Raw genomic sequence first — 17,230 nt, forward strand, 5'->3', positions numbered from 1 at the left:
TGTTCCTGGGAGTCTTCTTCTGAATCATGGACTCTAATTTCGTCCACAACTCATACGCGTTCGTGAATTCAGACACGTGTTCAAAGAGGCTTTTATCAATATATTTCCTGATCGTGGCTACCGCCTTCCGACTCAGGATCTCCCACTCCTTATCTGTCTTGCCTGCTGGTCTCTCATCAAGGATAATGGGCTCATGCAAATCTTTGCAGTAGAGATGATCTTCCATCATCGGTCTCCAATAAGTGAAATTGTCTGCGGTCAACTTGAACATATCTCCATCATGAGTTATGCCACTGGTCTCCATCTCGTCTCCTTCAGAACCCGTCGAACTCGGGCTCTGATACCACTGTTGGGAAAAACTCAATTCCCTCAAGCTCGGCTCAGGGGCCTTTGTGCGGAAGTCAATCAACAAGATCCTGATCTCGGATCTCGACAATACCTCAGCCTGAACTTCACCAGGTCAGGCAGCGCAGCGGAAAAATCAAAACGAAAACAGGAGAGAGAGAGAAGAAGAACACAACCAGATTTAACGTGGGAAAACCTTCTCCTATGAAGAAGTAAAAAACCCACGGGACCTAGTCCAGATCAGAAATCCACTATGAAAATAATGGTTACAACGAATCAAATACACCAATGTGGTGGTTAACTCAACCTCTCCAACAATGGTGATAATCAAACTACCCTAGAGATGTTTCACTCAAACTCTCTCTAGAGATCTCTCAAATGCAAAGCTTAAAGCTTTTGCTCAAACAATCAAATAATTCTCTCAAATTTGTTCTCTCAAATCTGACCTAGCCTCCACCCACAACTAATGAGTATATATAGAGGAGGTGGAAATTAGGGTTAGGGTTTTTTAGGAAACCCCTCAAATGGGCTTGGGCTTAGCATTGAAGGAGGAAGCCCAACATTTTGAACCGACAACTATTGGTGACAAGGAGCTTTGTTTTCCTAACAAGCACGGTTAGGGAAATATAAAAACGATTAATGATCTTCACTTACCCCTTTGAGCTTTTGGACGAGATAGTTGTTTAATATGATAACAAAATCAATGTTCAGGATACTTGACGCTGAAATTTTTAAGCATAGCTAGCTGAGTCTACACATTATTCACCTTAACTGAGTTGCTAATGCATTATTCACTCTTCAAGTTCAATGGGATATGGGAGAGGATATGTTAGAGAAATCTAATATAAAACTATTAAAGTGACATTCACTTAATAGCTTGGACTGTTGAGTTGAATTAGTTGTTTTACATAAATCCCAAGGTACTTGAACTAGACTAAATATGTATCATATTTGCACAAAAGATAGGGAGGAAGAAAAGTTCTCCTTTAGTATTTTTTTTTTTTTTTTTGGTAATCTGAACCTTTAGTATTTTTATTATTTGAGTAAATATTATTTTTGGTCCTCAGTAAATTTCACGATGCCCTTTTAGTCCCTAGCGAATAAAAAGACTATTTGCGATCTTTAAAAAATTCAAAATGGATCTATTTAGTCGAAATCGTGGTATCTCACAAATTCAAAAAAGACCCATATTAGTCCCTCAAAAGGACTAAAGTGGGTCCACTTTGAATTTCTTAGAGACCACGAATAACTTTTTTATTTGTTAGGGACTAAAGCGGATATCGTAAAATTTGCTGAGGATCGAAAATTGTATTTACTCTTATTATTTTGTACTACAGATAAAAAAAATATGATTAGCTTAAAATCTATAATTTAATCATACTTTGTGAAATTTTATGAGACTTTAACAAATTATTTTTGACCTAAGAAAATGAACTTTTGGACAAAATCGTACGACCGAGTTACGAGCTGCTTTCAAGAAGTCTGCTTAACTTGTGATTTGGGTAATAGAAAAGGCATTGCCAGTATGTGGATTCTAGCGTGATCATTCAGCTAAATTGGAAGAAAACTATGATTGTGATTGTCATTAGTTCTATTCGAGAAGGAAAGTTGGGAAGTTGAAAGTCAACGAGTCCTCCCTCAATTACTGCTTATAATCTTGGCTGCAAGACTTTATATTTCACGATATTGCTTCATTGACCTGGCAATCCTGATAGAGATTGATGCTCTATTTGTCTGTAAAGATTCACGAGTACATGCATTATCCATAATGACACGGATTTCACTTCATGGATTTATTATTTGTGCAACATATCACACCATGACAATTCAAAGGAACGTTTCAAATGGTACATGACAATTCAAACTGGGAAGTTTCCATAAAGAGGAACCATTGAATAGGCAAACACTAGTTGATTTTGAATTTCTCCCAACAGTTATAGCAGTAAAGCAAGCCTCAACATTGGAGAATTAACTTCTACACCTAAAGTTAGTAGAAGTTGAATCGTAAAATGACTTCTTAGTTTATGAAATTGTCAAAATTTGCAATCCCAATTTTCTTACCCTAAAGTTAGTAGTAGTTGAATCGTGGTCTTCCATTATGAATATGTTGGTTTAGTACAGAGCCTAGAAAACATTTTTGTTTTTTCTCATTTGCTCAATTTAATAGGAAAGCCAAAATGTTGTTAAGTTTTTGCATGCGCATTTTAGAAGCTAAGGCAAATTTGAATTTCAGACTTTTGTCAATGAAGTGCAACTTAACCGTAATGAATGGTTTCATGGCTTTCTGTAACTTCTGTTTTTTTTCCCCGTGGAATTGGGCCTTTTTTTTGTCCTATAATGACTCTAGCATGTACATAATCAATTTATAAATTTATTAAGGAATGATAGTAATTAATGAAGAATTATTTACCGAAGAAGTCTAATTAGATGAGTTAAAGCCACATTGTGAAAAGAGTAAAAATAATCATGTAGTTATTTTAATTTAAAGAAGAAGTCTAATTAGATGTGTTTGTTGGATTCATGTAGTTATTTTTTTTTATTTTTTTTAGTACATTGCCGGGAGGTATCCCCATTCAACCTTCTCCGGGCACCATGTCCTCGGGGTACGGCCCGTTTGGACTAGCCCCTCATTGTAACAGTGGGTGCACTAAGCTTCCCAACCGGAGAAAGGACGAGACTAATCCCCCAACCAAAGATTTTTGGCTTATCCTCTGGCCCCCAAAGATTTTTCAAGAAACTGCTTGAGGCAGGGTTTGATCCCTGCACCAAGCAATCCCTTGGGAGCTCAGCTGCCAACTGAGCTACCCTTGGGGGTTTCATGTAGTTTTTTTAATTTACATAGTATGGATTTCTTTGTTGGATCTTATAAAATATATGTTATTTAGTTTGAGCATTTTGCTTTTGAAAGTGACTTAAATACAGATTGGGATGAGCTTTGTTGTGTTTCATAATTTTGTTTGGACGTTGAAATTGTGATTTTTAGTTTAGCAACAAAATTTGAGTATTTTGTGAAGTTGATTCATGGTTATGCTTGGAAGTTAAAAATTAACAGGCTAACGGGCTAGGTCAGACCATTTTTTGGTCAGGCCAAATTGAATTTTTTTGGTATAGGCTTGGATTTTTCGAGGCAAAACTTGGCCCAGCTCAACCCACTTTCACCCCTAATCATGGACATTATTTTGAGACAGTATGATTATGAGATAGCCTATGCCATGGATGGCTGGTGTAACGCCCGGCCGCTTCAAGAATCAACGACTATCCCCACATACTAACACGAGACTTTTCAATGTGCTTTTTCCTCACTCGCACACTTCTCGAGAAAACTTCCCAGGAGGTCAGGTAGTACCAATTAATTCTTATAAGCTATCCCAAATTGTGCAGCCTCATACCTGCACAGTCTTTGGAATCTCTCTCTTTCGGGTGTCGATTCGATTCATCCGTTCATGTAACCCCCCGCCGGAAGCCTGTCAGGAGCCGCTCCTTGTCCGTGCCTCTTTGCACCGGCGATCACTCCCCGCCCTCGTCAGCGCTCGGGATGTTACATGCCCACTAGCTTCCGCCTGGTTCGTCCTCGAACCACACCGTACTGGAAGAGAGGCCTGCTCTGATACCACTTGTAACGCCCGGCCGCTTCAAGAATCAACGATTATCCCCATATACTAACACGAGACTTTTCAGTGTGCTTTTTCCTCACTCGCACACTTCCCGGAAAAACTTCCCAGGAGGTCACCCATCCCAGAATTGCTCCAAGTCAAGCACGCTTAACTATGGAGTTCTTCCGTTCCGGGCTACCGAAAAGCAGATGCATTTTGTTAGTATAGGTAATACCAATTAATTCTTATAAGCTATCTCAAACTGTGCAGCCTCATACCTGCACAGTCTTTGGAATCCCTCTCTTTCGGGTGTCGATTCGATTCATCCGTTCATGTAACCCCCGCCGGAAGCCTGTCAAGAGCCACTTCTTGTCCGTGCCTCTTTGCACCGGCGATCACTCCCCGCCCTCGTCAGTGCTCGGGATGTTACAGCTGGGTAATATGGTTTATGTCTGGATTATATTAAACTGCAATCAGGTTAAGATTATCATGATGAGAATTATTCCCAGTGGTCCAAAATACGGAAAAAATGTTGTCCGTTTTTTTTTTGCCATGGAAGTGAAAAGTTCGCAATACATAAGGAAAAAAAGAGTAAACCTATTTAGTTAGCTTCCACATTAATTAAGTTGAGCATGCTGCGCTTACTATCATATGACTGTTAATTAACCGGCTGCAGACAGGATATTACATTAGTAATCCAAAATACAGACAAAATGTTGTCCGTTTCATTTTGACCAAAGAGGCGAAAAAGATTGCAATACTTAAGGAAAAGCGAAAAAATTAATCACGTTTTTATACTAGGTCTAATCTAGGGATTTATGAAAAGAGCTTTCGCATTTAATTATTTAAACATGTTGCGCTTATTATCATATCATATGTATATTAATACACCGAATGCACACAGGGTATTACAATTTTGTCCATGAACATTTTTTTAGATTTTACCTACAGAAACTGACAAATTCATATGACTGATTATCTGCTGTTCTGATGCGATTACAAACAACGAATTTCAACAACTTTTGAAAATCTGAAATCCAATCTTGTCATGAGTTTCATGACCAGTAAAAGTGACACTAAGTGCAGTAAGGGGAAAAAAGAACGTAATATTAGTAATAATATATGTAAGTACTTTGAAGGATGTTACAGACAATGCAGATAAATAGGATGGATAACAGCCAATTTTCCTTCTTTCATATGTCCACACAACTATTTTCAGCATAGAAAAAACAAAACATATAACACAGAAGAAAAATTACAATAAAGCTGACAAAAGAATCATAACATCAATATAACAGTGGCAAACTCAGGAAGGACAGAAAAATCATAACACCCAAAAAAATAAAATAATAATAATAATAATAAAGATTCTGAAGGGTAGAGGGAGCATCTTAGCCCTTAGCATGTTGCTCCATTTGGTGTGCGTGCTTGTTTAGAGTTCTACATCACAGGAGGCCCTTTCGAAACTCTTGGCTTTAGAAAAATGGACCAACACAGGAGAACAAAAAATCTTCATAATGCGATGCTTTGACTTCCACACCCCTACCTTAAACCTTATCCTTGCCCTGACCAACACATCTAACTCAATATCCCCTGAGGATCTCTCAAGCTTAATGTCCTTAGGCACTGAGTCATATAACGCCACAGTTTGAGCAGTGAGCCTCACATTCATCCTGGTCACATTTCTATGAGACTGGAAGAATGGCTGAACAGCATTTGTGGCAAGCGTTTGATCCTCATAACGCACTGACACCTCCACAGAGTCATAGTACAGAGAGACTCTAGAATTCGGATTGTATGCTCTTATGGTGAAATCAAAGTTTGCATAGAGATGATTTGCATCCGTTAAGTTGAAGTTGTGGATTGCAGCATCCTCCACACTGTACTCCAAGTGTTTAGGCCTCAAAACCAGCCAAATTATGAGCACAGCTATACCTACGAGGATAATCAAGGCCAAGATTATCATGGCAATGAAACGAAGCAGGTTTGGGCGTTTTGGCCTTGTTGCTTGAGGCTGCGACTGTGGAGCAGGAGGAGCCATTTCTTAAGGGCTAACTCTATTACAAGACTAGAACTCAGGGCAACTAGTGTTTGATTGAGGAAGCAAATCAAATGATGTTCATATATTGCTATCAACCAATATAGGATATCATTGGACCTACCTCTGAAACCTTAATTTATTAGCACTTTACGCTTTCAGAATAACTTGCATGAAACTCAAGACATCTATGGGATTCTTCATTCCACAGTATTGTTCCTTTCTTGAAATTCAAGTGTCACAATACATATGGTAACATACTATCTCAAGTAATATAGCTGTCGGCATAAAGTGTCGCTTATATAAAATTCAAATGGCTGGGGGGAAATAATTATATATACCACACTGCACAGCCTCTCTAGGATGCACGATTTTAAGATTTTAGTACAAAGAAACATTATGTGACATGGCCAAATCTCTTCCCTCAGTTGTGACACATAAGCATAGCGCAAAACTTAACGGTTACTGGTCAGGACGGCGCTTCTGTTTGTGTGGAAATATTTTTCGGAATCATTCATGTTTTCTGAATCACACTTATGCCCCATTTCATTTTCAATTTGGTTACAAATGGATATTTGCATTGGACACTTATTTTTAATGGCGGATAAATGTATCAGTATTACACTATAGCGCTATTAAGCTGCAACAAAGATGGGCTTAATAAGCTTAACAGCGAGTTATTTCCTTTTCATATCTGCTTTTTTTATAAATAAGAAAAATAAAAAAATTCTTTCCTATTTCCTTCTTTTTTTTTTAAGTTGGCGATAACAAGTTTTTATTGGTCTTGGTCTTTGGGCATATATAAACCAACCCAATAATTTTGTTGGTGCCCAAGTGCCCATTACCTGTACAATGAGATGGGCCTTATAATAGTTTTTTGTTCCACGAATTTGTAATTAGCATAGCCTTTTACGAAAAACCGGCTTAGAATTGTTGGTCCCTAAACACGCCACCTGTCCAAATAGTACCACACCACTTTTAAGTTGAACATATATGAATGGAATATGATATCATAATGCGGTCTGTATGCTTTACAGTTAATATCTCAATTGTAAAGGTTTCGTTTGGGTTCCAGCTTAGCCACCAAGGTATTCCAAAGCTGATGCCTTACTTGCTTACCCGGGCTTGAGCACCAAAACATACAACAACCATTGTATGTAATACATATGATTGCATCACAATTTTATTGTCTTTAATGTACGCACATTAATGCTCCAAAAACTATGACTAAATATTTTTTTAAAGTTTTGTAAGAGACTAATCTCTCGTGTTACATTAGGAGTAGTAGGCAGAGACACTCCTAGTGGTTTTTTTTTCATGTACATGAATTATGAGATCCAACCTAAAACATGTTTAAGAAATTATTTTACTTACAAAATAAAAAAGTTATTTTCAAAGCACTTCATATTTTGACCGCACATTCATTCATATGCATCCTCTATATTCATACAATGCTCTTAGTATTACATAGAAGTCCTTGCTACTTTATAATCCCTATAGTTCAACAAGTGAAAATGTTGCACCAGAACATTACATGATTGGTTTTGTAGTATTTGGACACATGATATGCTACCGAACCGAGATTGGGCCAGAATGCACCCGCCATCCAAAATCCAAATTGGATATGCTCTTCAGATTCAAGGAGGAGGAATCAATATATTAAAAATCAAATGGAAGATCGAGGTCCATCCTCTCCTTTCACAAAAGAAGTTTTTTTTCAATCTGAGAGAGTTTTTTTGGTGAGGTCTATTGGTTGTTTTGAGAAAAATAAAACAAAAAGCATATCATACATATCAATGCTCATGGGATGTGAGTGCAGCACCAAAAACAACTTCTCGTTTGAAATGAGAAGTTGTTTACCAAAAAAAAAAAAAATTTATAATTTTGACCTTGGCTGATGTTGCAATGGCGGCGACGGACAGAACTGAATCAGCTGTGGTGGTGGCACACGAGACAGTGGCGGACGAACAGGGCGGACGTTGGCTCGAGCAGCAACCGGATGGAAGACGATGATGACTAAGAACCGATCTGAACTGGCGGCGACGGTTATGGCACACGCAGGCAGTGGAGCGACGGCGATGGTAGGTGACCGTCTGAGATGGCTCGAGATTGACGACGATTGTGGCACACGCAGGCAGCAGAGCGACGGTGGCGAGAATTGACGGTCAGGCGGTGCAAGGAGGCTGAATAATTTTGGGGCGGCGGCTGAAGCTTGAAGAAGAAGCCTAAGTGAACAAACAGGTTGGGGAGAGTAATTTGGGGGAAAAATAACTTTAGGGGTAATTTAGGGTAATAGTAAATTTGAGGAATCTATATACAGTAATAGAGTTAGTTGAAATAGAGGTTGGGTTCTTTACTGACACTAGTAATCCGACTTGAACTTTTTTATATAAAAAAGAGATAGTAATAGTTCAAATAAAATCATCAAAATAAATCAAACTATGAATCGTTATAGTTTTTTGTTTTTTTAACAACAATATTTACATATACATTGTTTTTTCTTATAAGGAATTAATACAACAATATTTTGTAATATTAAAATATTTAAAATTTATATTATTTTTTCAATTATTTTAATATGTTTATAATTTTTTTAATATAAATTATGGATTTATATATAATCATTGAGTCATGCAATTTAAACAGTGACCCGATATCTCGGTCGGGTTAATAATCGTGCCAGTCTTAATAACACTGGTTCAGTAATAGAAAAAATATAATTAATTTAAATAACAAAAAATTTCTTTAGCGTAGAGTATAAAAACTAATCTTTTCCTTTTGTATATATGTTCAGTTATTTTTAATATTTTCAATAATTTCATAGAGTTTTATTTTCATTAGTTTTTCTCATTTTGTTTTAATATTCTAATTATTTAATAGTGTTAAAAATGTCTTTAATCAAATTTTTGTAAAAAGCAAAAACAGTTTTAAAAGGAATGAGTTTAACCATAACGGTTTGCCAATTCCTTGTTTCGACGTGAGGTCATTTTGGCTGTGATAACACGATTGATTTTAAATTTTTAAGTGATGACTCGGTTATGTAATTTTCGATCCCATACAAAGCGTAAACTTACCAAAAGTTAAATCTATTATGAATAAAAAGGATTAGCTAAGTTATGACAGCATATTAATCCTATTTTTTAGAATCATTTCAACTTTTAAAATGTTTAGTGATAATAAACCAACAAATAAACAATCATAGTTTTTATTTAAAAATTATTAATTTAAAAAGTAAAGAATAAAGAAGATTACTCTGCTATTAATTAAAATCGTAACTGAGTCGTTTGACGGTTGGATGATTTAAAATTTATCTAAATTTATCAATAAAAAATAAAAATAAAATTTATTTTAAAAGGATTAGTTGAGTTAAGACAACTTGTTAATCCTATAATTATCATTTCAGATTATTTTAGCTGCGGCAGCTTGATGATCCGAAACCCTTAAATCTAAGACTTCTAAATGAATTATTTTTAAAATTAAAATCATTCAACACACAAATATTTTCTACATAATGACGTAGTTTTTAGTTCTTTATTGCACCAAGAGATACGTCGGAGAATCATTCTTATTTTATTTTTTAAGGTGAAATAAATATTTAAAATTTTATCAATAATTTGCATAATTAATATAAGATAACCATTTTTTTAAGCAGACAATGTAGGATGCTAACAACTTCCTTATTAGTAATCGACTCCCGAATTCATTTATGTTTTCAAAGATCATTTTTCTTTAATAAAAAGATTTTTTTAATATTTTTTCAAATAAATTTTGACGTCAACTCCATTATTTTTAATCATTAATCTCTTCCGCCGTCATGTCACATCCGGATGCTACAAGATTGAAATCAACAAAATAGACCATGATTAGCACCTACATTATTAGAAGTGAAATATTTTTAATGCTACCATCGCACCGTTGATTGGGTGCGACAATCCAATTAAACTGCCTTGTTTTGTGTGTCATAGATACAGATTAAAGAAAAGAAGAAGAAAAATCCAGCTGTATTTTTTTAATTCTCAGTCGTATGTACTACGGTGGTATGAAAAGTGTTCTCTATTAGAAGCATCGCATAGGCAAGAAGTCTTATCAAGGACAGCAGAAAAGATGGAAATAATACACCAAAGAACTCAGAAGGCAACATGCCGCGTTGCCTAACATTTGACACATTTGAATACCGAATATTTTGTGACTATTCAGTACCATAAATTTCATCCTCAGTTTGATTATGTTAGCTGTCCGTTTGACAGTATTAAGACACAGTAGATTCGGACAAAGCAATTTGTTGAATTTTCATGGCTTAACAATCCTAATGTTAGCAATATAGTCTTTCACAAACTCTTTTCAACACTCTTTATTATTGAGTGAAATTTTATGTTGGTCTTACTAATAAAGAGTGAGCTTAGGTACTTAGTAATATTTCAGTCAATAATAATAAAAAGAAAAGGAGTGTTATTCTTACCACGTAAGAGTTTTACAACATTTTATAATTTATTTTATATTATTGATTTTCATCAATTCAATAGTTATGATTTATTAGGTCATATTTATTAATTATTATTAATTTTAAATAGAATTAATTGTCATTCATCTAGAGAAATGAAAGACATTTGACCTTTGATGCACAGATACGGCAAAACAGGTGTCAAAGATGCCTCCGATACATAGTTCATAGTTGCATACAGGACAGAGACCTATGTCTTGTTTGGTAAACTTTTCAGCTTTTATTTTCTTCAACGAAACAGATTGAATTGGCAAAACCCATTTGAAAACTTCACACACAGTAATAAAACACGCAAATGCGTGAAATGCAACAAAATACTTTAATTTTCTAAATTTAGCATTTAGAATGCCGAAAAACACCCAAAAAAACTCTAAACTACACTGAAACTAGTGTAAATGGTCTGGTAGCTTTAGAACATCTCTGTGAGAGCAATGGATGTGTTAAACTTAGAGAAATTGGGATAAAACCTTATGTTCTCCTTTGGAGAATTCTCATTTAAATAGTATGATATAATTACACAATCATAACTATACAATCATAACCTACAGCTAGCTAATTAATTAAGGATATAATTACACATTCATAACCTACAGATGGCTAATTAATTAAGGATATAATTACAAATCATAACCTACAGCTGGCTAATTAATTAAGGATATAATTACAAATCGGTACAAATAATGCCAAATATTCTGCTCATCAATTCTATTGACATCCCCCCTCAAATTGATGCTGGTGAATCTACATGCATCAATTTGCTGACGAGGAAATTATGTCGTTGACGTGTCAAAGACTTGGTGAGGATGTCAGCTAGTTGAACAGATGTTGAGACATGAGGTAGAGTGATAATTCTACGGTCATAAGCTTCCCTGATTGAATGACAATCGACCTCTATGTGCTTTGTTCTTTCATGGTATATAAGATTTGCTGCAATCTGTATGGCACTTGTATTATCAGCATACAACGGAGTTGGTGTTGCTTATGAATAACCAAGTTCTGAAAGAAGGCCCCGTAACCAAATAATCTCAGAGCATGCTGCAGACATGGACCGATATTCTGCTTTAGTGGAGGATTTAGAGACAGATTCTTGTTTCTTGCATTTCCAGGAAATAGGGGCATCTCCTAAAAACATACACCAGCCAGTAGTAGACTTCCTTGTGTCGGGACATCCAGCCCAATCGGCATCGTTGTATGCTTGAAGTTGTATTGTTGCATTTGTCGGAAAGAAGATACCACGGCTGGGAGTGGCCAACAAATATTTAATGATTCGTTGTACTGCTGTAAGATGCAAGTGTCTAGGATTTTGCATGAATTTGCTGACTGTGTGGACAACAAAAGAGATATCAGGTCTTGTGATGGTGAGGTAGATGAGACTTCCTACCAACTTTCGATATAAAGTTGGGTCTTGTAGAAGGTCACCTTCATCCCGTCTTAACTTTACATTAACTTCCATGGGAGTGTCAACCATAGTTGCAGTGGTGAGACCAGCTAGCTGAATTAGATCCTGAGTATATTTGTGTTGAGTGACAAAGATGCCTTTTTGTTGGAATTGTACTTCTAATCCCAAGAAATAAGTGTGCTGTCCAAGATCTTTCATGTGGAAAGTTGTATGCATCAATTGTTTGATTGTAGTGATAGCCTCTTGATCTGAGCCGGTGACGATAATGTCATCCACATAAACAAGGAGAATCACAATTCCTTTGGAGGTCCTTTGTAGAAAAAGATATGGAGCATAGCTACTTTGGATGAAGGAAAAACCAAGTAATATTGTGCTCAACTTTTCAAACCACACTCTTGGTGCCTGTTTTAATCCATACAAAGAACGTTTTAGCTTACAAACAGTATTAGGTAATAGTGAGGGCATACCCGTAGGAAGTTTGATGTAAACTTCTTCTTTGAGGTCACCATGAAGGAAGGCATTTTTGACATCTAGCTGGTGAATTGGCCAAGATTCAGATGCAGCAATGGCAATAATAGTCCGCACAGTAGTCATCTTGGCCACCGGCGCAAAGGTCTCTTCATAGTCTAGGCCATATTCTTGCTTATTTCCAAGAACAACCAATCTAGCCTTGTATCGATCGATGGATCCATCTGAACGCAACTTTATAGTGAATACAAATTTACTGCCAAGAGGTTTAACCGATGAAGGACATGGAACAATGTCCCATGTTTGATTTTACTCTAGTGCAAGAAGTTCAGTCTCTATAGCATCCAGCCAACATTTATGCTCCATTGCCTATTTATATGAAGAAGGAATAGGAATAGATGCTAAAGTTGCTGTCAAAGATAAAGATTCAGAAACACCATACTTTTCTGGTGGTTAATGAATGCGAGTACTGCGACGTAAAGGGGCAGGTTCTAGTGCATGCGCTGGATCAGCAGCCAGAGAATGATCAGAAGGGGGCCTTGAAGGGATTGAAGTCTGAATTGGTGGAACAGTCGGACGTCTTTGGTAGACAATGACAGGAGGACGAGCTTGGTCTTCTGCAAAACTGTTAGGAAACAATGGCAAGACAGATTTGGATGTAGAAGATTGAGTGTCTTGGTTAGTAGCAAAAAAATATGTATCTTCTTGAAAGTTGACATTTCTAGAAACCCGAATCCTATGTAAGTGAGGATCATAGCATAAAAAACCTTTTTGATGGGCTGAGTAACCAAGAAAAGCACATTTAACAGATTGAGCTGTGAGTTTGGTGCGTTCTGGTGGCTGAAGATGAACATAACAGACACAACCAAAGGTGCGAAGAGTTGAATAATTGGGTTGCTTACCAAATAACCTTAAGAAAAGGGAATCATTGTGCAAGACTGGAGAAGGCAGCCGATTAATAAGGTGGACAGCAGTTGAGAGAGCTTCACACCAAAAATGGGAGGGTACTAAAGAGTCCAACATTAAGGTATGGACACATCAAGAAGATGACGGTTTTTTCTTTCAGCTATCCCATTTTGTTGGGGTGTGGAAGGACACGACCTTTGGGATAATATACCATTTTTCTGCAAGAACTCTTGAAAGAAATGAGATGTGTATTCCTCCCATTGTCAGAACGCAGAGTTTTAATTTTTGATGCAAACTGAGTTTGAACATAGGAATGAAAAAATTGGAATGCAGAGAAAGCTTCAACTTTAGATCGCAAAAAATAGACCCATGTGAAACGACTATAGTCATCAATAAAAGTGATAAAATATTTGTAATGTGCATGAGATATTACAGGTGTGATGCCCCATAAATCACTGTGAATTATGTCAAAAGGCTGATTTACATTTGATTGATGAACTGGAAATGGTAGAATCTTACTTTTACCAAGTTTACAAGAATTGCAATCAAATTGAACAGCACTAAAAGATGGGAAATGTTTATTGCCAAGAACTCCAGATTTCATTAAGGCATGAAGTACATTCGAATTTGGGTGACCAAGACGCTTATGCCATAATTGAAAATTAACAGTTGCAGAATTACAAGAAATAAAAGGCTGAAAAGAACATGGTGACAACAATGAATAAAGAGGAAAAAGACGTCCAACTTTAGGCCCCTTCGCGATCACCTTCCCTGAGTGTTGATCCTGCACATGACAACCAGACTTTGAGAATTCAACTTTGCAATCACTGTCAACTAATTGACCAACTGAAATAAGGTTACTGGTGAGATCAGGGGAAACATAAACATTGGTAAGAGATGAAGAAATATCACCAATTGCTATGATAGGTAAATTGTTTCCATCCGCAGTGTGTATTTGTAAATTACCAGAGTAATTTGTAACATTGGTAAGTGAAGCAACATTGTTGGTCATAAGATTGGATGCGCCAGAGTCAAAGTACCAAGGAGAGCTGGATAAAGAAACTTTACCTGAAAGACCCAAAGCAGAAAATGCAGAAACAATCATTTGTTGAACCATTTCAGGGGTTAAAGTTGGCACAGAAACAGGCGGATTCTGATCCACAGAAACAGGAGTAGTAGAAGAGCCAACAGTGGCAGTGAAGGCTGTTGCATTTCTCCGTGGTGGTCTGATTTGACATTCTTTGATGATGTGACCTTCTTTTTTGCAGTAATTACAGAACTTTTTAGGACAGTTTGAAGCAAAATGTCCATGGCCTTTGCAGCAGAAACATTGGACAGTTCTCATGTCTCGACCTCATGGTTTGGCTTGTACTGCATACGCTACAGGAAGGGAGGCAGATTTCTGGTGTTCCATGTTTGTCTGAGTAAGGAGACGTTGTTCTTCACAAAGCAATTCATTTAAACATTCATCCAAGGAGGGAACAGGAGCCCTGTTCATTAGGTTGGTGCGAATGCCCTCAAAAGTACATCTCAATTTCATAAGAAATTGATCTCGTTTTGTGGTGTCATGAACATTTTGGACTGCAGTTTGTCCTTCAGTCGACAAATCTTTATAGACAATGTCAGTATATTCAGCCCAAAGATTCATGAAATGAGAATAGAATTCAGAAATTGAGAGACTATCCTGTTTAAAAAGAGAAATTTCATGTTCAAGCTGGAACCTGCGAGCAGTGTTTGTTTGGTTATAAATTTTCTTCAAATAGTCCCACATCTTTGCTGCCGTTGTGAAGGGTTTGAGATTGAGGACAATACTAGGCTCAACAGAGCCTATGATCCAAGTCATTACCTGTGCATCTTTGGCCTCCCATTGGGCATGTGCCGCTTGGTGCGTAGTTTTGTCAGGAGCAGAATTAGTTCCATCAACATGACCCCAAAGCTTCTTGCCTTTGACAAATATCTGGAACTGAAATGCCCAGGTGGAGTAGTTCTTTCCATTAAGACGAACAAAAAGAACATCATATTTTTCAGTAGACATGATGCTAAGAAAAATCGCGAGAGGAAACAAAAAACAAGAATTGCGACGTGAACAGTACGCGCAAAAGACTAGAACTTGGGAACTCAGAGACTGTGAGCACAACGAAAAATTTAGTAACGAAACCTAGACTGATACCATGTTAAACTTAGAGAAATTGGGATAAAACCTTATGTTCTCCTTTGGAGAATTCTCATTTAAATAGTATGATATAATTACACAATTATAACTATACAATCATAACCTACAGCTAGCTAATTAATTAAGGATATAATTACACAATCATAATCGACAGCTAGCTAATTAATTAAGGATATAATTACAAATCATAACCTACAGCTGGCTAATTAATTAAGGATATAATTACAAATCTGCACAAATAATGCCAAATATTCTGCTCATCAATTCTATTGACAGGATGTGCCTAGACACTTCAGATAATGAACACATAAATTTATTGCACGGTAGAATGTAATGAAGCACAAAGACATGTTATTACACTGTTACTTTATTAGAAATAGAGTCTAGTAAATAATTTCGCATTTTATGGGACCCTAGTCTCTAATTTCTAACTATTATTGTAGTACTCCGGCAGAATCAGAACTCATTTCACAAGAATTTAATTTTCTGCTTAAAGAAGGAATATGAACCAACTTTTGGGGATGTTGTTCATGAGATTAATACTCCATAGCCATCCTGATTTATTTAATCTATGGAGCTTAGATGAATCTTAGATCTTAGTGCATGTTTGAATTAGCTTATTTTTCTTCCCCAAAAGCTTTATTATCAAATTATTCAAGAGTGAAACTTGTACAGAAATGTTTTTGTTTTTTAGCGTAACATAATCAAAACCCAGGAAGCACTAATTTGACAAGTAATGATAGGCTTTGCCATGCCTTAAGAAATAATGAATAGATACGCTAGAAGTCTAGAACATATTAGACTTTACACGTAAAGAGTTATCAAACTATTCCATTACTTGATTACTCGAGTTCTTTATGTCCATTATTGCATATACATACAAAATATATCAAAAACTTTAGTGTAGTAAATTTTGAAGGAGTTGCTTTCCCCAAAAAATGAAAACATAAATTTAAAATTGTCACATGCTATTCAATTAGGCCTTTTTCTTGAACTTTTTCTTACAAAAATATAAAAAAAAATCAAAAAATCAGTGACAAGATACCTGATTAGTATTTATTAAATTAATAGTAATTATAGTCTTTTTTATTCAAGATTGATCAAGATCTTTCTTTTTTTGGCTTAAAATCATGAAAAAAATGTGTCATTTTAAAGGATGTAAAGTTATGTCATTTTAAGAGAGAGAGAGAAAGAGATAGATAAAGAAAGAGAGAGAGTTGACAAAAAAATAAAGGTGTGAGTCTCACCTCTTTGTGAGAGTGAAAGGATATAAGTTATGTCATTTAAAAGGATAAATATTTTTCCCTAAAATCATATATATATGTTGTAGGCATATCAATTGCACAGTAGAATGTAACGAAGCACAAAGACAAAATCATGTCCCAGCAATTTTTGTGGTGTCTTTAATCATCAACTACTGAGCATCATTGTTGTTTAATCAAATGTATTGACAACAAGTATGCGTCATTATTCTTTGTGTAAGATTGGTAAAGCAAATAATATTCTTCCAACAAATTATTGCTCTAGGAGTAGAAAGAAGCTCAATGTCAGCACATAGTTTAGCTAATAGCAACCAAGCAAAGCATGCAAACAGAAGATATACTGATGGCTATTTGGCACAGATGAGAAGATACTTACCAATACTCTCTTCATTTTGGTATTACATATTAAGTTAAAGAATGGAGGGTGAAAAGTGTAAAAAAACATTATTGAAATAAGTCCTCATTGAAGTAACATGCAATTCTATGAAATTAGAATGGAAAAGAGAAAGACAATGTCTCAAAGATACAAAGCTATCAAACTATTG

General features: G+C 36.0%; 1 protein-coding gene across 1 annotated transcript; it reads right to left on the reverse strand.

The window, feature by feature from the left end:
- Positions 1-5,370: 5,370 nt before the first annotated feature.
- LOC133311748 (uncharacterized protein At1g08160-like) lies at positions 5,371-5,979 on the reverse strand. The gene has a single exon (XM_061512840.1). The coding sequence runs from the start codon at positions 5,977-5,979 to the stop codon at positions 5,371-5,373; it is 609 nt and encodes a 202-aa protein (XP_061368824.1).
- Between the last annotated feature and the right edge of the window lie 11,251 nt (positions 5,980-17,230).

Source organism: Gastrolobium bilobum, unplaced genomic scaffold, assembly GCF_033153095.1.
Source record: "Gastrolobium bilobum isolate Gb01-03AN ecotype WA unplaced genomic scaffold, APGP_CSIRO_Gbil_v1 utg16495, whole genome shotgun sequence".
In the NCBI taxonomy this organism is placed as follows: Eukaryota; Viridiplantae; Streptophyta; class Magnoliopsida; order Fabales; family Fabaceae; genus Gastrolobium; species Gastrolobium bilobum.

Excerpts from the sequence above, each read along its gene's own strand:
- LOC133311748 (XM_061512840.1), bottom strand. The coding sequence starts at position 5,979 with ATGGCTCCTCCTGCTCCACAGTCGCAGCCTCAAGCAACAAGGCCAAAA.